Source organism: Chroicocephalus ridibundus, chromosome 5 (assembly GCF_963924245.1).
Source record: "Chroicocephalus ridibundus chromosome 5, bChrRid1.1, whole genome shotgun sequence".
Classification (NCBI taxonomy): Eukaryota; Metazoa; Chordata; class Aves; order Charadriiformes; family Laridae; genus Chroicocephalus; species Chroicocephalus ridibundus.
The window spans coordinates 9,786,671-9,809,789 of NC_086288.1; the positions used below are offsets into that span (position 1 = coordinate 9,786,671).

Below are 23,119 nucleotides of genomic sequence, written 5' to 3' on the forward strand. Positions count from 1 at the left end.
GATCAGCAGTTTATCAATATTCATTCATAGACTTCTTAGGCTCTCTTCGTATCATAGTTTGTTGTTTTTTTTCCTTTTCAAGCAACCATAGTAACTTTAAGATAGCTAGTAAATGCCTTAAAGGGCACAGCCAGTTACATTATTCATTTTTGGGGGCCTTACTACTCTACAGTATTTATGAAAGCCACTTTTATTCTATTTTCTTTCCTGTATTTTTATTTAGTCATTATACCTTCTGCTGCCAGCTGGGACCAGTGTTTTTTAGGAGCTATGACAGTCACCACAGGCAACCCATAGCCCCGTTTGGGGCTGCCTGGTAAAAGCTTATGGGCTATGCTCTGACTGTGGCCACCATGAATTTGTTGTGGCTGCACAAGTGGTTTCTGCAAAAACCCTGGGAGGTTGCCATTGGTTTAAACTGTAACTGTAATTGCAGAAAAAGCATGAGAACCTACCTGAACCTCTATAGCTGCTTAAAACTAGTCTGTGGCTGCAAATGCAGTGGTGTTGCATCAGCATAGTCAAGATGGTCTAACACTGAGAACGAGCTTCAAGGAAATCCCAAATTAGTGGCGTGAACACTTCACCAGTTTATTAAAATGTCCATCTGGCATCTCTGACGAAGCATTAAATGAAGTTCTCCAGCCTACCCACCCAAGAGCAGCTGGCAGCAAAATAGCACAAACTCTTCCATCTATCCTGTAAATACTGGAGAGAAGGGCAGCAGGCGCTGGTGGTACTTCTGCTGGAGTAGTTGGTCGGGGGCACCACCTGGCCTGACAAAAGCACAACTATTTACAGCCGTCAAGGACAAGAAGGTGATTCCTCAGAAGTTCAAGGATGCAGAGATTCAACTTGACAAAAGGAATAGAGCTCGTGCTTTGGAAACCGGTGTAATCATTCGCTTCTTGCAGGAAAAAGAAACTTCTGTGTTTGCTAGGATAATGGTCAGCAGACCCAGCAGTTTGGTTTGGTTGAGGAACGGTTAGTGCAATTTTGCAGCCAAGGAAAACTCTGAAAAGCTGAGAATAAAGGTCTGTATATCGTCTTTGTCAAGTAAACCAAAGGCTGTAATGCCATTAATCTCAAGGGTTTCTTCAGGCTTCAGCAAAATTCAGCTGTTCGGGCAAGCTCTTGAATTGGCAACTCTTGGCGAGTGTTTTCAGTCAAGGCAGAACATCACAACTTCCCCAGTCAGAAGGGCACGGAGCAAGGCTTCATCCCTTCCCTGATCTGCCTTGGTGTCTTGTAGGCAGAGCTGCTTCTTGACATGCTTGGAGACTGCAGTAGGGGAAACTGCATGCCATGTTTACGGGGTTGGGAGAATTTTCAGCTTTCAGCGATTTTTTGCATCAAATCCAAGGTCGTGCAGCTGATAACCTGCAGCCCGCTTTCTGCCAGCAACTGCAGTTGGTTCCCAGATGCTTGAGAGCCAGGAAGGACTGACTCTCCAGATTATTCTGCCAAACAGCTTGGCCTGAGCACTGTCATGAGGAAAACTGAGGTCCTGCTCCGCTAGAGAATGTGCACGTTAGCAGCGCAGGCTTGACATTTGTAGGCAATTTCTGCTACTTCTGCAGCAAAGTTGCCTGAGCGCTGCGCTTGACAACGCAGTCACGAAAGAGGATAACAAAAGGCAGAGCAGCATTTGCGAGATTAAAGCAGTGTTTCTGGAATGAAAGAAGCACTGAACTTCAAACAAGTGCTTGGTATGCATTTACTTTTATTAACATTCCTCTGTATGACTGTGAAATTTGGATAACAGCCTTGTTTCTTCCAAGCATTAACCAGTTCCTCTTGGATGGTCTTTGTGTCCCTCCTGGTGTAAAAGGCCTGGAAAGGGTTTTAGGTGTCAAGTTCTTACAAGTGTTTTCAAATACTCAGCTTAGAAACACTGCTTTTGTATATACAGGAGCACAGATGCAGATTTTCAAAGAGAAGGATGGACGGTGTGCTGCCTGAAGCCACTTTCTGTGGACTCATTAAAATCAGAATGGCTCTGAGGCAAGTCCAGGAAATATTGCAAGGATGTGTTCAAGGAAAGTCCACGTTTGGAGTCCAAAACCACACAAAAGACAGTGATCCACTGTGGCCATTTTTGCAGATTCAATGTCTGGACTTCTATAGGTATATGCAAAACTAGAACATGTTACTCAAGGAAAACGAGCAAAACAAAAACACTTGAATCAGATGGGTATCTGTAGCTGTTAACGTGCTGCAAAAATGGGGTTAATTTCTTACCAGCTTAAGCCAAAAAAAGCACTCTTTCCAATACAGAACAGTAGGATTTAATTCATTGTCATAATGGAAACTCTTCCAGAAGTGTGCAGAAGAACTTCAGAGATGCATAGGTATCATTGGTAGCACCATGTCTAATGTAGAGGAAGTGGATACTTTGCTTCAGTCACTTTGAATTGCAAAAAAAAAAAAAAAGTATGAAACCAAGCAGTATCCAATCCATTTGGGCCTAAGTCTTCTGCTTGCTCTGAACCGAGGAGCAGGTTTTCCCCTGTGGGCCATGTTCATGGTGGGGGTGAAGACAGGAGTCACAGGCTGTGGTGGGGCCGCACAGCTACCTGGGAGCTTAATTCAGGTGAGCTGGGGCAAGGGCTGCTAACAAAATCTATAAATGTGGGTTTCGCCAGTGATGCACTAATTCTAAACAAGCTAAATCAAATATTCACTCCCGTCACAAAGTGGGACTCCCCAGCCCTTTCCCCAGAGACCTGGAGGGTACGAGGGAGAAGGTGGCAATGCTGTGCTGGCGGCAGCGGGCTTCCCAGCCCCTTGCTCCTTGGACGCCGCCGTAATGGCGAGGTAGGTGCCGGAGGCTGTGGACCACGAAAAGGAGAAGGTGGCAACCTGGAGGGGAATGAGAAGGAGGGTCAGGAAGGTTTGTATCGGCTCACGGGGTGCATTTGGGCATGCTCAGTTGGATGGAGGGCAGGCTCTTCCGAGGAGGTTGCATGCTTTAATTAAGCAGATGATGCTTTTTAAATATGTGAGTAGGTGTGAGTGTCCAGAGCTCTAATGTGATGATAGCTTTTTGAGCACATTTTCCTATCTAGTTACTGGTTATGGTAGCAAGTCCAGCAAAACCCTAGACAGAGCCTAAGGAAATTAAGTTTTATGTAACTGAGCTGTCTACGTGTTCCCACCTAATAAGTTTTGAATGTCAGCCAACTTCAACTAAATTTGACAGTGGGTAGCTATTACCTCTTTCAGTTTTAGCTGTTATCTCTTACCAGTTCCATTAAAATAAGTGACAGGATGGAAGGGAGACACCCAATTAGTGCCCCCAGTAGAGGAAAGGTGATGGTTTGCGTTTTTCTCCTCGTAAATGTTGCAAGCAAGGAGGAGGAAGCCCTAGGAAACAAAAGTTTCATTATTCCTGTTCCTGAATAACAACTTAATAATTTAGGGAAAAAAAAATAGTAGTAAAACCATTTTCATATACTTTGGAGCTCAGCACTTGCTTTATTTTGTATATGTTAATTGGGAATACAGAAAGCCGATACGGAAGTAAGAACTTGTAGGTTTCTTAACACTTTGTGACTGGAGTGGGCTCCTGTGCCAGGAGCTGCCTGGAGCGGTCTGAAGCCTGAAGGGCTGCAAGTGGGGATAGCAGGGTCTTCTTGGATCCTCCGGCTATGTAATAAAGTTAACTTACACTGTGATTGCTGCACGGTTCGAAACCATGGGTCCTCAAAACTTACTACTCTTTGTTGAGTCGTCTTCTTTCTTCCCCAAGTGCTTATTCTGCATGTTGCACACCTGTTTATAGCAGAAATAACTTCGGCGGCTACAGGGGGGTGGGGTGGGGAAGCAGATTGTTTCAGAATAGGCAGAAATTGCTTAATGGAGCAAAGAATCTGTGTCGTCGGGTTCTTTCTGTTTGGTTTTAATTGCACTCTCTGTGGGACCTGTCGCGTCAGTGAGTGATACCGTGGCTTAGCAATGATTGTAAGTATTGCAGTCCTTGCTATAGAAAATTGAAAGTCTGTGCCACAGACAGGCTGCCTAAATGAGATCTGGGGGGTGATGGCTTAGCGAGTAATAATGTTTGCTCACTCTGCTGTACACCTTGATTACTATGTAAATTGTGTAAATTTATGCATAAGCACATAATTATGCACACTCAACTGTCAGTTTGCCTCTACAGTAAGGTGCTTTTGTGCATAAACAGTTAAACATCCTTTTCCTGAAATGGGAGGGACGGTGGTATTTTTAATTATTGTACCAGCTCTTATTCCCACTGAAGGTAAATGCAAGTGGCCTTCCAAAATCAAGGCCTGGTATATATTGTAAGAGAGTTTTCACAGTATGCAGCAGAGGATGTAGGAGAGGAACAGGGGCTGGGTTAGTTACAAAACATAACTTCCTTGGTCTGTGTTTTCCTTTAATACTCCCATTTTCTTTTCGTCTTTGCTATATGGGTTGCAGCTATTCAGCCCGAGAGAGTGGTAGGTAGAGTACTGTGTATCATTACTATGTGAGCAGTAGAGTGAATTTCAGCTGAATAAAAATGAATTCTTTGACTTGCAATTGTGAACGTTTCTAGTTTGCCTTGACAATCCTGTCAAGACAAATTTGAACTTTGTCAGCGATTGTGATTGCTTGTGGGAGAATTACCAAAAGCCTTTGCTCTAGGTATCAGTCAGTGATTGCAGCCCTCATCTGCTATTTGACCAAAATTTTCCACGGCACTCAGCAGGCTATTACTTGTCACTCTGACATATAATGGAGGGGTATTTTAATTGATTTAAAAGTTAAAATCTATAGTTATTTAATATGGTATAACTCTATTACATGTCAGCGGTTACACTTGCTGTGAAAAAAGGGAAAGGGGGGGTTGAAAGGACTTGGGGTTTGGAATATTTTAAAAATACACATGCAATTGATTTTACCTTCTACAGGCTATCAATAGAATTTTTATTTAGTTAATGGGAGCAGAGATTTCCTATTATGTAATTATTGCTGATTTTAAAAGGAATTCTTTAGTGTTAACTGTGCATCTAGTTTCTAAAACCTGTATCTTCCAAGGTTCAATAGTACTTCTGCTTGAAAGTCTTCACTTCTTTGGTGAGCTGTGAACAACTGCGTTTCAGATCTGATGCTGCTCTGTTTTATGACATAAGCTGTTCCTCTGTCATGATCTCCCAGTGTCTAAAATAGGTGTAATTCTACCCAAATCCAAGGGGCGTGTAGAATTAAAAATTGCGAATCGCTGTAAAGCTGTAGAGCGTGAGTGCAGTTGGTGCATTTGCACACATGCAGGTTACATATGTGCTGGGAGTACGAGATCAGATGCTCTAGCGATACAGTCTTCCTAATGGCTCTTGCGGCTGCAAGTATGCAGCGTCTTTCTAACTGGTGATGGTGATGATTCGTTCAAAATATCTCTTTCTCTGTGTCCATTTCAAAACTTGCTCGTTTGCAAGAGACAAAATAGAGGGAAAGGCTCTACAAAGATGGGTGGTTCACATTTTTCTTCTCTCTCTCTCTCTACCCTCAACCCCCCAGTTGTTCAACTTACCTGGCTTTCTAAGTTAGGAAGAAGTATGGAAAGAATATCTTCATTCCTTCTACAACATTAGGGTTGAGAAGTTGGACTGTTGAATACTCATTAATGTATCTCTCTCTTGGCCCATACTGCTTGACCCTTCACGTAAGCTATGGGCAAGGGGAAACAGAGGAACTTGAAGTGTACAAATAAATGTGGTAATCAACAATATTGCCACCAACAGGACTGACTGTACTTTACCTTGTTTTAAATATAAAAGTAAGCGTCTCTGCAAACTGTCACTTTGTGTAGCAGAGGTGGGACAAGTGGGAAGTGATGTCCCTGTCTGAACCGGAGCTGCTACTTGCCGTATTCCCCGCTAATCACAATTTTTACAAGCAGATATGAAGCCTGAAAAGGCTGTTTCACCTGTGACGAAATTAACGGGTTGGGCTGGGATCAGAACATGTCTAGAACTTTGATTTTTCTGTCAGTGTATTTTCTGAGAAGGTACCACAGAGCCCTTTAGCAGCAGCTAGTCATTTTAGAAGGAATTACTCACATACTTGCTAGAGCTGTGCAGGGTAGATGTTTGCCTCCTGAACAGGAGGAAGGGTTGCATAGGTACTTTTTTGTACTGAAGAGAAAATGAGAGTGTTTTTCTTATATCACTCTGGTTGTTGAATACTCTGTGAAAACATGAGAGAATCCTCTATGGAAAGCTGGCCTATAGGGAACAGTTCAACAGAGGAACTTCACAGTGTGCTGATGAAGAAATGTAACGTATGGGTTATATTTGAAAACCAGGTTATACGTGGGATTGCACGCCTAGAACTTAAAGCTAGTATGTGGTGGGTTTGGGTTTCGTTTTGTGTTTCCAAAGCATCAGCACTTCATTCACAGCCTTAGAGTGGCACCTTTATATTAGATACATCAATTGAAGAACTGATGGCTAGAGAACTTACTAAGGTATCGGGGAAAATCCAATTACAAACTGTGGGTTAGCATCCTGAGAATCAGAGAGAGTGGGAAGTGAGTCTGGACTAGATGATGTTTGCAGATAGGCACAGGCAAAGCCCCCTGGAGCTGTAGTTGGCCAAGCAAAGACGCCACAGTCAGCAGAACAAGGGATTTTTGCACGAGGGCCAGCTTCACCACTCAGAGACCGCATGAAGATCTGCCTGAATACCTGTTCCTATCTCATTTTTCCTTCTTTGCTTTTTCTCCTTCTCCCAGAAGCTGACAGGTGCGAATCCCACATCCATTTGCCCTGGATTGCCTACTCAATGCAGGCATATTCTGCTTGCTATAACCCTTGCGTGTCCCTCAGACATCACAACTGTCTTTTTATTACACTGTCCAAAGGTAGCAAAAGCCCGTGAAGGCAACAAGAGGGGAACGGTAAAAGAAATAGAAGTGGAGATCACCCCAGCTTTTCTACTTTCTAGTTTTTGGAAGATGTTTTACTGGGGCTGTGGGACCAGGAAGGTGGAAAAGACAAATTTACAAACTGCTCCGATGTCTGTGTAGTCCCCCCAACCAAGACCTGCAAGAATCTTCTTATTTCTTGTATCAAGTAATAGTCATATGCATTAAAACACCATGAACAGCTTGAATTTCTTAAAATGGAATAATGTTAGTTAAAATGAAGCCTTCATTATTTCAAATAGTGTTTTTAGAAGTCACAGAATATATTTCAAAATAATGTGACTATTTGCCTTTTAAAATATCTGCTAATCAGAGATGGTGATAAAGTTGGAGTTCAGCTTTTACTGTATCATCTGAAACAAGTGCCAAGCTGGAAACTTCCAGTAAAACGTAAATCACCGTGTCTAACATTATTAAGGATTATTACCTTTTGATTAGTAAGATCATCTTTGGTGGCTTATTTATTTTTCCATCCTTCCTTTTACAAATGCACGCGGAACTCACTGCGCGTTGCAAGATATTTAAGTCTGTTCTCTGATACGCTTACGGGCTCGAGTCTTATTACTCAGTTCTACATTGGTAACTCATACTAAATAATATTGTGAACTGTGTGTTGCCTTTCGTTTTTCCCTACACCTTGTTTCTGAAGTTCCGGTTACTGTATGGTCTTTGCTACTTCTATTTTCTGTTCCTATGTGGAATTATAATATAGCATACACTGGGTACCGTAATGCCAATACGCTTCCAACATTCATACTAATTTTGTCTTGTTGGGTGTGGGGGAGCACAAGGCAGTTGAAAGGGCAAACTCCCCCTCCATCCCCCTATCAGATTCTTTCAGCTCAAGCAATAATTATACATGTTGCCGTTCAAAGCCTGTGGGATTGCTCTTATGAGTAAAGGTCTGCCATACTGGGGCTTTTATTTGACAAGTTGGAAAATAGCCTTTGTTCCCATGGTAACCTTTTTTTTTTTTTGTGCTTTGGTGCATTTTTTCCCTATGGTTTCATGGTTGCTCTGGAGGTTTTTCTATTGTGGTATTTTAATCCCCAGTAGACTGAGGATGGCAGTTCTGTTTACTTTTTGCTGTTATGAAATATTTTAAATTATTTTTTTTTAAATATGATTACGGAACTCTTGTAAACTTTTTATATTGTGTGCTTAGGGCATTAGCGGTGTGGTGCCTTTCTCCGCAAGCTATCGAGCGCTCAGAAGATAACACAAATAGTTTGTAATAGGCGAGTCCGTACTACTGGACCGAGCTGCTTCTGTTATAAACTAGTATTTTTGATACAGGTACTATTTTAGGACCTATGGTGCCAAACCCTTGCCAGACATACCAGGTAGATTTTGGTCTCTGCAACAGAATAACATTTCTTAAGGTTGAAAATGGTCGGTACTCTGGTCATCAGTGTCATTTTCAGGTTGCTGTAATAAGGGTTTCATAAAATAAAGCTTTCAAGCAAAGGCAGGTATTTTTAGGAGTAGCTTGTTTAAACTCTGAGGAAAGAACTTGAAAAAAGTAATGAGCTTTATTTGAAAAGAGGAGGGTTTTTAAAGAGATGTTCTTATTACTGGTAGCATCTCCCTGCATTTCACTTCTCTGTATATTTTTCTTCCTTCCTTGTTCAATTTTTCCTTCTCTTAGAAGTCATCAATAGCAGAGCAAAATAGTCACGCAGTCTTGTCTTGCCTACAGTTCCTCAGGGTAATGATTTCCCATTGGTGCCCCCATCAGCAGGTGAACTTCACTTGAATCACTGTGTTTTATGCAGTTTTAAAATATTGCTGACCAAGAAGGCAGCAGAGCCTCACCGAGTAAACATTACTGTGCTCTCGTATGAGAGTGATCAGGATGCATTATTAATTTACACATTTTTTTCAGTGGTGGAAGATGAGATGGTGCTATGAAAAACTGGATTTTCAAAGCTGTGTTTCTTCCTTTTGGTCACGGCAGGTGGGGGAGAAATAAGAGTTAAGTGAACTCTCTGCCCCCCCACCCAATAGACTTTCAATAATTAACTAGATCATTTTTCAGATAGACTGTGCCTGCCTTATCTTGCTATACAATACGCGGCAATTTATAATCAGCAGCACAAATACCAACATTGCATGCATTTAAACTGCACTAATTCTATAAGTGGACCAAATATGAAAAGTTAGAGCAAATGCACTTCGAGGATTGCTGTTGGTCTCCGGTTTCCAAAGCTGGAGGTTTGCTCCCGATAGGAAATTCCCCATCTAGGTTAGCCATTCCGTTTCAATACATAACTATATTTATGTAATTAAAAAAAAAAATGCAGAACAAGTAAATTTTTATTTCCCTGGGGCAGTTGGATCTTGGTACATAGTAAAAGTAGTTAGAGGAGACAAGAGCAGTGCAGAAGAATATTAGGAGGATGTTAAACTTCTCTGATTTCTAAATCAGTAGGTAAAAAGTAGATTTATTTCCCTAGGAGATAAGTGCTCCTTGGTTTCAGTCCGCCAGAACACACACTTTTATTTATGCTTAAGTTTCTATTTTTTGATATTTGACAGATTATTTTGAGGTAAAATTTGGATAGCCAACTGTAGTTGCAACCAAAAGATTTCAGGAGAGAAGGTCATGGAAAAGTCAAGGCTTACAGCTGGGTTGAGGAAAATGCTGGGTCCTGTCAGCATCCACTAAGGTAAATGGAAACTGAAGGAGCTTAGTACACTTGCTTCATTTTGTAAAATCAACATATGCCTTAAGGTTAAACTAAATACAGGAACCTGTTCAGTGGTGACTACAGCACCGGAGAACCCATCAGCTTCTATTTGCAGAATAAACACTGCAATTTAAGTGCTTTTTTAAAATCCCGAGTGAATCGTCTTAGGTTTGGGGGGACCTGGGATAAAGGGTGGAACCTTTTCTGTTATCAGTGAACATCAAGAGTTTGTTTGTTACCATAGTTAAGATCCAGGTATCAAAGTGTGATATATGACCCCTGGGCATTGCTAAATAAAGTAACTATGTGAAAGCTGGAGTTGTTGAGGAAAGAAAACAGCTCATTCCTCAGTTTGCTTTCTCTAAACTAAATGCGCTTTCCCCTATGATTTCTACATGTTCCATTGTATCAAGCATTTCATAAGAGGGGAAAAAAAGTATAAATACTGGATTAACTTTTTGATCTATACATTTGTATTAGGGTTGTAGTATTTGAAGTTCAAACAAATGAAAATTTTCTGTCTTGGAATAGAATACCTCTGTGCTTAAAAAAAATGTAATTGAGACTAACCACTAAATTAAATTTAGCATCACAGCTACTGAAATTGTCTGTTCGGGGTTTGTTTGGTTTTGGTTTTTTTTTCAAATTTCTTAAAATATACCTTCAAACTCGTAGGTGGCAGAATAAGTTTATTTTGGTGAGATACTGGTCCATTTTTTTTTTAAATTACAGCGAGTAATACTGGATTGCATGAATTCTTCATCATTAGCTGAAACAAAACAAGCTAAAGTGAATAAGTGGTAATACAAGTATAAGCTTCAGGATCCTGAAGTTTGGGACGTTTCAAAAATAATTGATTTATAGCACAAGCAGATACTGTTTTCTAGGTCGTTTTTCTTCCTTAATTGAACTTCCTGAATGTTTTCAATGAATGTTTTTGTTATCTTTGTTATTCTAGTAGAGAGAAGGAAAAAATTAATTCTTTCCTTAACCACTTACATTATTTACGGACTGATACAATACTACAGATGTCAGAGTAAGCGTGCACTGCTTCAGATATTACGCTTGGTGTCTATCATCCATAATGTGCACAAAAGTACACTACACAGCCTTCCTAAAATATTTAGATTTTGGTCAAGATTTCTGAGTCTTAAAGTTTTTGTTTGTTTGTTTTAAGGTTTAGTCTTAAAAACAAATGTTAGCCTTTTCTTAAGGCTGCAGGTATGAGATTGGTAGTGTCCGTATGAGTCCTGTTTTTTATCCAAGGAAACATAACCGTTTCTGTAATGTCTGTTTTCATCTCTGTAGGAGCAGGATAATGCCCCGAGAAACTAGGCCGGCAGAATTTGCAGCCAGGTTATTTAGCGATTTGTATGCCTCTCTGCCATACGTCAGAGGGCAAACGTTGCTCCATCTGCACGTGGGAGCGTTGCTGCTGAGGCTCAGGAGTGGGTTGGTTTCAGTGGTCCTTCCTTAGCTCAGCGTTCGTGAGGTCCCACGTGACTGCCTTCTCCTCTGAAAATCTGATCCTTTCATCCCTGCACCTTTTCACTTCTCTATGCTTTCTTGGTCTGCTGACAAGGAGATTGGTTTATATAGTCTGACATTTAAGAAATACCATTTTCCAGTCTGCTGATCTGCTTTATGCAAGTAGTTACAGGAGAGAGCGAGGGTGCCCTCCTGCAGTAAAACTTCTTTAAAAATTCAGGCTACACAGGGTGAAACTGATACTGATCAAAACTTAGTATTGACAATTAAAACTAGCAGCATGGAGCAAAATCTGTGAGATGATACCTGCCACCGGTGGAGGTCATGACCGACATCATTATGTAGTGGTCAGATAATCTGTTGGACAACCAGTATAACATCTTCTAAGTAATTAGTAGGTTATCTTTGGCAGTGAAATTATTCTTTCCATGTGAGCATGCACAAAAATAATGGAGTTAATGTGAAGAGGAGGTGGTGGCTGAGTGAACGATGAGTTAAAGGAAGGAAGATACTAGGAGAGCCACTAGAGAAGTGAGGAGTCAAAGGAAGCACTTGAGGACATAAGATTTGCTGTGGAAACCAGGAAAAATTCAGGGGACTATTTGGAGGGGGAGAATAGTATATTTCCAGGGTACTGTAAAGTCAGTAACCAGTCTCTTGATTTTAGTGCCAGGTTGTGAGGAGCTGTATTGTCATTCAGCATGGGAGATCATTTTCGTGTTTTCATGTGCCAGTCCCCAGTAGAAGATGGCTCTCGAGGGAGGTTACACCCCTTCAGAAATTAGATGAGAGGGTAGAAGGAAGATGCTGGCAGTCTCTGTATCTTGAATCTCTTGATTATTCTTCCTCTTAAAGGTGTTTTTTGGGGTTTTTTTTGTGGGTTTTTTTTCCTTTTCTTGAAAATACGATGTTGATCTCAAATTGTTTTTACCTTTGTTTTCGCATAACTTTATTTGTTGAGGTGTACCCAGGTTCCTTCTGTTTGTTTCACTACTAGAAAAATTTTGTATGAAAAAGAAAAGTCAATGATGTGGAATTAAAAAGGACTCATCTAGATCTCATAATAATAAAAGCGCTTGGAACAAATGAGTTTGGGATTCATATTGTGGCTTATGCTTCTTTGGAGTGCTTCATTTTATTGTCAGAGAGGCATCGTTTGTTTAAACTGTGCTCCTGTATGACATCTGGTTTGAAAAGCATAATAACCTATATAATCAGCTTTTAAAATGCTGGATTATCTGTAGGTTTATTGACTCTTCTTTACAAAATCTGTTATTTCTAATTAATTCTCCATATAACTATTACTAAAGCCAACTTGCAGAGACACAAATGAGCTTGATGGCAATGGCTAGTCAAGGTCAGCATTTAACTGCCAGCATTTGCACTGTTGAGGATAATAAATCGGGCTCATTCCTAATCACATACCCTACAACGTGACAAATGTCAGTGGAGCCATCTGAGCAGCCATTTTACAAATCATTTAGAAGATACATTTGGCATTGTTAAACTGCTCCATGCTGCCCTTGGCTGTAAAAGCGTTGCGATAAAATATGTATGCACTGTTAGGTCTCCTGTATTTGAATCCTGCAGTGTGTGTGTGTGTATGGGGGCGTGTTTGCTTTTTTTTCCTTTGTCTTGGAAACAATGAAAGGGGCGTGAAATTACTAATAACACCTAATCAACCTATGGAAACCACTGGCTAATGAAAGCAGTGATGAGCAGCCAGCTCTGTGGCACTACTTCATTTTTCTTGGGTTTTCAGTTAGAAGTTTATATTGAGAGTAGGCTGCTGCCCACAAGAAATTTTCTGGGTCAACAATAGTCCATTGTGTGAAAGTTTTAAAAAAAAAAAAAAAAAAACAAAAAACAAAAAACAAAAAACAACAAACAACCGGTTAAATATCAGAGCAATGGTTGTTAGGCTCTAATTTGGATTTGGGCAAATGCATAAACACAGTGTTTTCACTTGGTCTGAAGTTTAAGACTCAATCCTGCTGTGGCCCACAGATGTCATTAGATTTAGCATGTCATTCAAAGAGATATTTGGCAGTAGGCTAATTGCTCTCCAGGGAGTCAACTGTAAGGATTCTGATCCTTTTTTTTTTCTTTTTTATGGTATCCATTCTTATTTGGACCAACTCTTGTATTTTTTCAAAAGAGAGAACCATGTATTACCTAAATAATTTGAATTATTGTAGCTAAACTTCACATCTGGAGTAAGAAATCAAGCTAAGCTCCAAAAAAAAAAACCTAAAATTTAATTAGTGTATACATCTGTTGTAATCAACTGAATTTAACACTTAGTTTTTACCTATTAAGTGTTGCCTGCCTGTAACTTTTCCCACATACCAGTTTACATTAGGATTACTTGATAGAAATTTATGGGATGTTTCTGTGGAAAATTAATGAGAAGGGAAATCTTTAACTTGGAGCATGCATGAAAAGCACTTTCAAAGTGGTTTTATTTTTTAGTGTAGCGTTTCTGCCTGTACATATTATAGGATATAGAGCTACACTGGTTAATTAAATAATGGGTTTAATAAAAGTAATGAATCAATAAAGTGTGTTTCTGTGGCATAAACACTGATCATCTGGCCTTGAAATGAGGGCAGAGAGGTAGTTTGCTCCCCAGTCAGATCCTCATGCAAATCTTGTTTCACCATGGTCAAGTCGCTAAGAAAGGAACGACAGCCTGAACGTAAGAGAGATTCAGGAGGAAAAGGTGTAACCATCCATGCATGCCTTGTTGAGAAAGAAAAGCTTACATGGAGAGAATGACTTAATCTGAGGTTTAGCGATATGATTTGAGCATATCTTTTGGACTCAGCCTTTTACTTTTTGCAGATATGTACAAACACCACTTTACCTTTGTATGAAGTAATATAACAGCATTTTGAATTGGCAAATCCTTTGGCGTAGGATGGGTGAGAGAGAACATAAGAAATTTTAAAAACAAGCTAAACGTTGTTTATTAGAAGACAATCATAGCTAAGGCAGGCACAAGTTGGAGGAGATTTAAGTCCCAACAGCTAATATCAATGTTGCTTTGCAATAGAGTATTTGAGAATTGCTCCGTGTTGGATATTCCTGTTCAGAATGAAAATACCTCGTTTGTGTTTTAACCTGTTCCACTTTTAAACTGATTAAAAGGATGTATGGGAGTTAATTGAATTTTATTCCAGAATGTTAAGTTTCCACTTGCGATGCTGTGGCTGAGCAGTTGACTACGTGCTTTGTATTCAAGCTGCACCTTCACCTTTCAGCTGTATTCAGGCTCTTCTTTTAGAGAAGCACTGTATAAAATATGCTATAGATTATGTCTTAGGTAGGCATTTAATAATAGTCATGGATCAACTGGTGTCTCAGTGCGTCTTTACCGGCTTTTTTTACCCTATAATTCTGTGTAAGTGAAATTTTATAGGGTAACTTGCATCTAAAAAAAAGCCTTTCCCACCTTCAACAAATCCTACGTGAGAATTTATTTTCAACTAAAAATAATACATAGTTATATATATACAGTATGTATCTATATATATAGAGAGAGGGTGTGTATATGTGTGTGTGTGTCTATATGTAAGTAAAAAAACATGCACACTGCTGTTATAATCCTGGAAACCTCCATTTTTGCACAGGAAGAGCTCTCTAACAGAACTACCTTTTTTAGATATTTAAAAACAAAACAAAACAAAAAAACCCCAAACAAACAAACAAACAAAAAAAAAAAAAAACAAAAAAAACACCAAAACCCAACACTGTCTTCTTTCAGGGTAGAAAGACTAGGAAAATTTTTGCTAGTCTTACGAAGAAATGGGAACACGCGGCATCAAAATTACAAATGCCCCGAGACATTTTGGTGGTATGTCAGAATTGAAATGTTTCCCTTCTCAGACAAAATACCGCTGTTTGCAATGAAAAAGCTAAAAAAAAAAAAAAAAAAAAAAAAAAAAAAAGATAATTTTCAAGGAGTTAGTCTTCCAGGTTATTGACATTTTCTCTAGGAAGCAGACACCTTTTTGAAGACTTTTGTTTAATGAGAGGCTTAATGTTTTTCATGCAGTATGAAACGTGCTAGAGGGAGAAAGTCCTATTCGTTGCCTAAACAAATCCAAATGCAGAGCTGAATAGTGGCACTGTCTTGGCAAATCCTGAAGAAGGTACCTTTCCTTAGGGGTAGATTAATGCAGCGTGCATCAGTAGGGCTGTGACTCGAGCACACAGAACTTATTTTAACATAGATTTGATGAGGCTTTCCTTTGTCTCCCTAACAGATGAGCTAATGCCATCACCTAGCAATTATCAACTAGTGTGATGTTATGTAATGAAAGTATAAATAGCACAAGGACTAAAACTAGTAAATCTAACAGACTAGCGAGCAGACAAGAGCAGGAGTACTATTTGGAACGTTTTGATTAGCATCTGAACGCTGTCTTTTAAAAAGACATTTAGATGTGATGTTACAGTAATGCTGCAGGCCAGGAGAGTTGTGGTCCTTGATCTGGAGTGACATTCGTGCTGTGCCCTTGGGTGAATCACTTGGCCTCTGTATACCTCTTTAAAGGAAGACAGAAAATTGGAAAAAGGCAAAGGGTGCGTACTTGAGATTTCTTAAGCAAGCTGGTTATCTTATGTTTGAATTAAGACTACCTGTGAACATCATTTCCCAATGACTGACCAACAAATAGCCTGTGACCTGCAATTTGAACTATCAGATTATTTCACCACCCGTGTAAAGGCTTTTAGGGCTGTTTTAGTAGTTGTTTGGCAGCATTCAGAGAGATAACGTGTGAAGAAATGCAAGAGGTCACGTTTACCTGGAGAAGAGAGGCTGTGTTGAAGGAAATACTCTCCCCACCCCTCCTGAGGCGTGGGAGGGATCCAAAGCTTTCATCTCCTTCAGTATCTGGCACGTTTTTCCAAGCGTGCCGATTACATTAGGGCGGCATTTCCAGTTCCTGGGGGAAGAAGGGAGGGAGGAGACTCACTGCATCATGAAATGTGACTGGTTTTTGAAGAGCGCTGTCTTTTAGAGTTGCCAGTGGAAAATACTTCCTAAAGATACCTTCAGAGAGTCATGATTTTAAAAAAACCCAGCAGAAATGCCCCGACTTTTACGAAGGCAGTAGTTGGTTGAAGCTGGATTTGCAAGATGCATCTGTCTGCAAAACTTCAGGGTGGTTTCTGAACCTCCAGTGCTGCTTTTCTAGCACCTACAGTCACATGGGAAGGGTCTTCTGCACTTGCAGAATGTTAAAAAGGCTTCAAAACTACTTCAAAAGTAAGCTGTTAAATTACAGAAATATTAGATATAAGCTCAAGGACCACTGTAGTGGTAAGCAGGAATGCAGACAGGAGAGAGCACACCACTTTGCACTACTTTATAAAGTGGTCTTAGTGGTTTTATTACAGGTATTCCTTAGCTGTAAAGGCTTGAAACAAACAAACAGAAAGAAGATTTATAGCTATCAGGTTTCTGCCAGAGTGGTTTATTTGTTGTTTATTTTCAGTTTTAATCATCTGCTACTAATAAATTCCACTGCCCTTGTGGTAACTTCTTACATTAACATTGATATATTATGGGTGTTTTAAAACAGACAATAAAAATATTGCACTTACTAATTAAAGCAATTCATGTATTCAACCAGGCACTGCCAGAAAGAGTTGTGGTTTCCTAATTGTTAGATGCCTTGAGCAATATACCTGTTATAAATTCTTAATTGAACTTTGCATAACGGCCAGCGTGATTTGAAATATTCATAGCTGTTTTCTTTGTTTTTTGTGGTTTTTTTTTCACTTCAGCTCTTCATTGAGAAGTGTATCAACTGGATCTTCAAGACCTTCCAAAGTATGTTTAGTGTGTGGAGATGAGGCATCTGGATGTCACTATGGAGTGGTTACGTGTGGTAGCTGTAAAGTTTTCTTCAAGAGAGCAGTAGAAGGTAAGAAAACACAAAACAAAAAGCATCAACAAGAAAGAAAAAAAATACGTGCGGCTTTGGGTTTTCTAAATAGAAATATATATACACACGTGCACATACATGTTTTCCTAGGTGTTTTCTGCCGTTGGTAAAATTCTATGTTGTTAATCTGAAGAAAAAAAAAAGCTGAATGAACTCCAATTACGTGTGGTATAATTTATGTAGAATATGCCAGGGTGTTCTGCCGTGTACACTTTCTAAAGGATGCGTTGGTTTACTTCATGTCACTGCTGAATCATGCTGCTTCTCTACCCCCTCCAAGCGGATTTTTGTAATTTTTAATGGACACAGACACAATTAATATACACATACTGCTGCTTTTCCCGTACTGGAGAATGAACACGGTTGTCTTCTCATGCTTTGGCAGGCTTATATGACAGTATAATTCACTTAGGTCAGTTATCTCCCTGTAGGTGCCTCCAGGGCTTTCGACTCAGTAGTGCATCTGCTTCATCTTTCAGCAAAAGAGAAGTGGCTTTACTCTGCTGCAGTAGACTGATGAGGAAGCACGAATTGATCATGGTGCTTTTCTTAGAGATTGTTTTCTTCATTAAGAATTAGGACTTTCATGAGGATTATATTTTGATAGAAGTGTTTTGCTGACATCTCCCTATTTTATGTTAATTATGGTATAGCTAGTCTTTCCTGGGCGGCATCTCAATAGAAAGAAGTTAGGATCGCTCAGAGTGCTACAGGACCTCTGGTAGGTGTTGCCTTTCTGTGGCTTGGGTTGTTAGGGTAAAAGAAAATGTTTGGCCTTTACAGACTTTGTAAGCAATTTCTTCAAGTGATAAAAATTAAGTTTTTAATACCTGATAAAGAGTAAGAGTTCATGGCATGCAAAGGACGTTAAATACTGTATAGATCTTTTGAAGTCTTTGCTGATGAATAGATGTTCTTACAACCACTAATGAAGCAGGCGCTATCTACTTGCTCGTTTATTTTCATGAAGAAAAACCTAGAAGGGAGAAAATAAACTCTTAATATGGTGTCCAGCTTGTGCACTGAGAAGAGTGAAGCAGTATGTGTGATCTGATTAATTTCTTCTGTAATCATTAAACCTGCTGCTGATGGCAATAAGGATTTAGCTCTCTGTTAAATAGACCTGGAGGGCTCGTGCGTCATTGAGGTCAGGACCTCATATAATATCTCTCTATCAATCTACTTATCTGTCTATCATCAAAACTGTCAATCTAATTGAAATGAAATTCCCAAAGTTATAAGGACACGGAAAAGGTTTCCCTCTTCTGAAAGCATTTTCTCTCGCTGTTGTGCAATAGCTGACCTTGCCACCTTCATTCCCTAGTTTCTTCCTTGAGTTTTTAGTGCTGAACGTAGCACATGAACTGAAAAACCTTACTTATTTTCGCTGAGTGATTTCCTCTGTGTGCTTCCATGCCACATCATGGATGGGTCATGGACATCCATGTCTAACTGGCCTCTGAGTCATGAGGATATTTTTTGTTGTTGCAGTGGTGGTGAGGTTTTGCATACACCTGCACATACTGTGTGAAGGGAAAGCACCTTTTGTTATCTTCCTTCCTCCTTCCTGCCTTTCAGGAAAGCTTCCTTCCCAGTCTTGAGTCGCTGTAATTTTGAGGTACTGTGTATCTACGTTTACCATGCCCTTCTCTTTTGATGTCCTTTCTGACATAATCCGATTGGATATCCCTATCCAACTTTGCAGGAATTTATGAAAAAATACCAAGGGTTCCCTTTATGAGTTAACAAAGTAGCAAGACTACGTTTCCAAGCCTCAGAAGCCAAAATTATTAGGAAAGGATTACTCTGTAATCGGGCATAGAAATATTTTTTTAAAACATAGTTAAAATTTATCAGTAATTACTGTTAGTTTATGAGTTAAGCAAAAAACCCTCAAAAAATTAAAGACAAAACAACCCTGTCACCCCTAAAAATTGAAGATAGGAGTTTTAGATTAGCTCAAAATACATTTTTTAGAATTATTATATTACCATACGTGTTCCTGCTAGTGGTATGTGAATGCTTTTTAGACTTCTGCTTGGTATGCACATGACTGTGAGCTCTTGATGCTACCAGTTGCATTGTTGTTATGCAAACACTGAAAATTTGGCTTGCACTTTTCTATTTTTTATATGTATATATTTATTTATATATATATGTGCATAAAAGTACATTGTCGACTATTAGCCACAAAAGAACATAGTAAAAACATAATATGCATTTGGGCTCAAAACATGCAATGTGACTAAAAATTTGTGAATAAGTGTGAATCAATGTGAATAAAAATTTGTGTAGGTAGTTTTGTAACAACAAAAATTTTTTTGTAGAGCCGTCATAAATTTTTTCAGTCGGGTATATGACCAGTAAAACACCCCATCCTGAGGTGTCCTATTTTAAATGAAATATTTTAGTGATTACTCTGTGTCATATGTTCATGAGGATGTTTTTAAAACTATGGTAGTTTAGTGCATGGTATAAATAAAAAATAAATCAAAGTGGAAGAGCTACCTTAAATGTAGATCCTGGGTGTACCTGTCTCATCTCTGAGCTAAAGCTGTGTTCTTTACTTAAGTGTTTTCATTCTTGTCTTTATTACAAAGAAAACAGTAAAAACTCCCTCTGTGAACGTAGAAACAACTTTCTGGGGAATTTATAAATAACAGTGTCTAATTTATTTGAGTAAAAATGAATTGTTCCCTCTCTAAAAGATTGTAGTAAAAGAATAGAAGAGATTTCCTCCAGTTTCATTCACTGCTTCCCTGAAATCATGCGTATAGACTTCTTAAAGATTTATGAATATTTTACACACCTTATTTGCGTTTGTGTGCACACACACATGTTTCTGACTTGATCCACTAAATATTCTTCAGTAGAAAGTGGCATGAGAAATTATATTCTGTCAAAAATGGCCTCCTCTTCCAATTTTTACTAAATACGGCAGCTACAGCTGGTGCTGTTTTCACAGAACCACAGAATTATTGAGGTTGGAAGGAACTTCTGGAGGTCATCTGGTCCAACCCTCCCTGCTCATGCAGGGCCACTTAGAGCCAATTGCCCAGGACCATGTCCAGATGGCTTTTTGAATATCTCAAAGGATGGGGACTCCACAACCTCTCTGCTAGTGACTGGTCATCTTCACAGTAAAAAAGTGCTTCCTCGTGTTCACATGGACCCTCCTGTGTTTCAGTTTGTGCCCTCTTTGAATGGAGGAATCTTTCTCCTTGAAGGGGAAGAGGCTTTTGGTCATTAGTTTCTACTGATTAAATGAAAGTTTTATTTACTTTAATTTTAAAAGTTATGTACGGGTAGTCCTTCAAAAGATATTTGTGGATGGAAATTGTGGGAGAGAGCAACTGGTGTTCAGGTGGAAGGACAAGAACAAGTGATCTAGTTGAAGATGTCCCTGCTCATTGCAGGGGGGTTGGACGAGATGACCTTTAAAGGTCCCTTCCAACCCAAACCATTCCATGATTCTATGAAGTGGGGAGACAAATTGTGTCAAAAAGCGTGGAAACGGAGAGAAGGGGGATTTTGAGAGAGGGACCATTGCACATCACCCTGCTCTTTGGGTCTCGGCTAGAATTGCTAACGTTGTCAGCCCTCCTCGAACAGCCTTTGAGTACTGATTCCTTTGCGCTCCTCTGAAACGTTATAAAACAGAGGGGTTATAATAGAAAGGAACTGCATTGAAACTTAAAAAAAAGAAAGTATACAACAACAAGGAGACTAAAGCTTGCATTTCTAATTATACATCTGGTAATTGTATTCCCAGTGAATCTTATTTTGGGGACTTGCAGGAAATGTCTAATGGATTTATGAGAAGGAGAGCTGTAGACCAAAAAAGTATTAAAATGGGTTTATTGGTGAAATTTCAAAAGTAATTTCAGATGGAATTCATTACAGGGATGTAAATTACTGAAGTGCAAAATTTTGATATCAAGTAAGCATGAACTTTCTGATGACTGACTTGATGAGTCTGGTATGAAGAAACGTGATTGTGTGTCATTAATATAAATTTGATTTGCCTTGCAAACACTAAAATCCTTTAACCATAAAAGTGTTGATAAATGGTGTCACTGCAAAAGTTAAGACATTTGTATTTATAATACATTTTTACCTAGGATAACTATATTGTATGATTTTCTAAGTTACAGTTATGGCAGATCATAAAGTAATTTAAACTTTAAGTTATGATCATTAATAGAGTCATAGGCTGAAAATCCACTATACCTTGAGGGAACCTGAAGTACCTGGCCAGTCTTGTCTTCTCTTTTTCCACTGAACCAGCTTTCTGTAAGGAGAGTAAGAAGCTTGAAGTCAGAAATCACAGCTGTTCTTGCGTATGCTTTGCATTTTTAGTCTTCATTTGTTCAAGTTCCAGACAAGTATGAGGTAATCTGTCCTAAATCAAAATTTATATCACTTCTTAAGTTGCTAAAGCTAATCTTTCATTCTTCCTTTGGCTTGAAGGTAAGAAAAAAGGAAGGCATTTTTTTCATCTCCAAATGGTGCTAAAGACTGCAGCAGAAATGACCAACATCTTCCAGTTATTTTGCATATTTGCGGGGAGATTTTTGGCTACTTAAAATGGAAAAATTAACAAATTATATGGTGTTAGTTATAGGGAAGCTTGCCTTTTTTTTTTTTTTAATATAAAGATGTGATGTTCAATAAATTTCAGATTTTGCTGTTGATTTCTGCTCCAGGAGGTTCGCCTTGAAGCTATTTCTGCTATTTTAAGTCAGAAACATAGATCTCTCTTCACCTCTGAAGTAGAAACACAGCCACAGCAGCAGAACGTTCTAGGGTTGCATTTCTGTTTTCACCTCAACACTTGTTATTTGCCTATTGAAAGGAGGGGGAAATTTGGCTCAAGGAAATTATTCGAAGTCTAATCTGATGCCGTCTTATTTAAATGGCCTCCTGGATATAGTAAATGTGCTGTGCACCTCAGCGAGCAGACAAGTAACAAAGAAATCCTACCTCCACTGTGTGTTTGAACAGCAGGTTATCCAAAACTTGGCTTCAGTAGTGGAAGGGATGAAATTTCTTGTGTAGCAATCTGCAGGGACTCGGCACAGCTGTGGGAACCGAGGTTGCCTCAAAGATAGGGTTACGGAAAATAAATGCCATTCTTCAGCTCCCTTTGTGCTGGGCTGCTCTGAAAACACAGAAACCAAAGCAACCTGGGCTGCAAGATCGAGGGTCCAACCCACCAGTCACCTGGGGTAACTCCCAGGCTGCCTTCCCAGCCACCGAGGACGATCTTTTTGCCATAACCAACGGGATCCAGCAGCTTTCTAGAGTCTCATCTTCACATGAAGGATTGCAAGCTATTGCCAGCCTGAAAATTCAGTGGTAGATAAATTCAGTTCTTTGGCAAGCAAAGGCACTGTGCAACGGTTTAGCAATGGGCCAGATGCATAATGTCCCAGGGATACTCTTTTTTCTTTTTTTTTTTTTTTTTTTTTTTTTTTTTTGGAAGTACTCTGAGTCTCCTTCCAGAAGGCCACACAGAGGGAAAGTGATATATGTAACACGTTTTTTCAGAAACAGGTAATCTTCCTTTGGTTTTCCCATGAACTTCCGAGGGCTCTACACCCCCCCAGTAGAAAACAAAGAGAAACCAAAGCCTCTGTGTGCACCTCCTAAATTTTTTCATTTGAATTAAAGTTGGAAAAAAATCAAGGTATAAGAATTTAAATGCTGGAATATATAGCTCTTGAAGAATTTGCTTAATTAGCGTAATATATTTTTATAAAATACCACTGGTGAACAGGAAAGTTTACCTTACTGATTATTTTAAGAAGCAATATTTTTTTATGCTGTAGAAGCTGAAATTGATACATTATAGAAAGGCGTTTTCCACACCATTTTGCAGTGTGTGCACCCATGAATTTTGTAGGTCTGTATTACTAGAATTAATTATACGTACAGTTCTTTACTCTCCACTCTTTTGTTCATTCACTGTAATGGAGTCAGTGGTTTTTTTCCATCACAGGCTGTAATTTTCCTTTTATCCACTTTCATAAGGTCAGTGGCCTCTCTAAATT

The 23,119-nt window shown here is 39.3% G+C and overlaps 1 protein-coding gene across 4 annotated transcripts in view; it reads left to right on the forward strand.

The window, feature by feature from the left end:
* NR3C2 (nuclear receptor subfamily 3 group C member 2) overlaps positions 1–23,119 on the forward strand; it is a 218,531-nt gene that overhangs the window by 104,445 nt on the left and 90,967 nt on the right. For all 4 annotated transcript variants that reach the window (XM_063335369.1, XM_063335371.1, XM_063335370.1 and 1 more), the window contains exon 3: positions 16,906–17,045. In XM_063335369.1, coding sequence (XP_063191439.1) covers positions 16,906–17,045 — 140 coding nt within the window. The remainder of the gene's footprint in view (positions 1–16,905; positions 17,046–23,119) is intronic.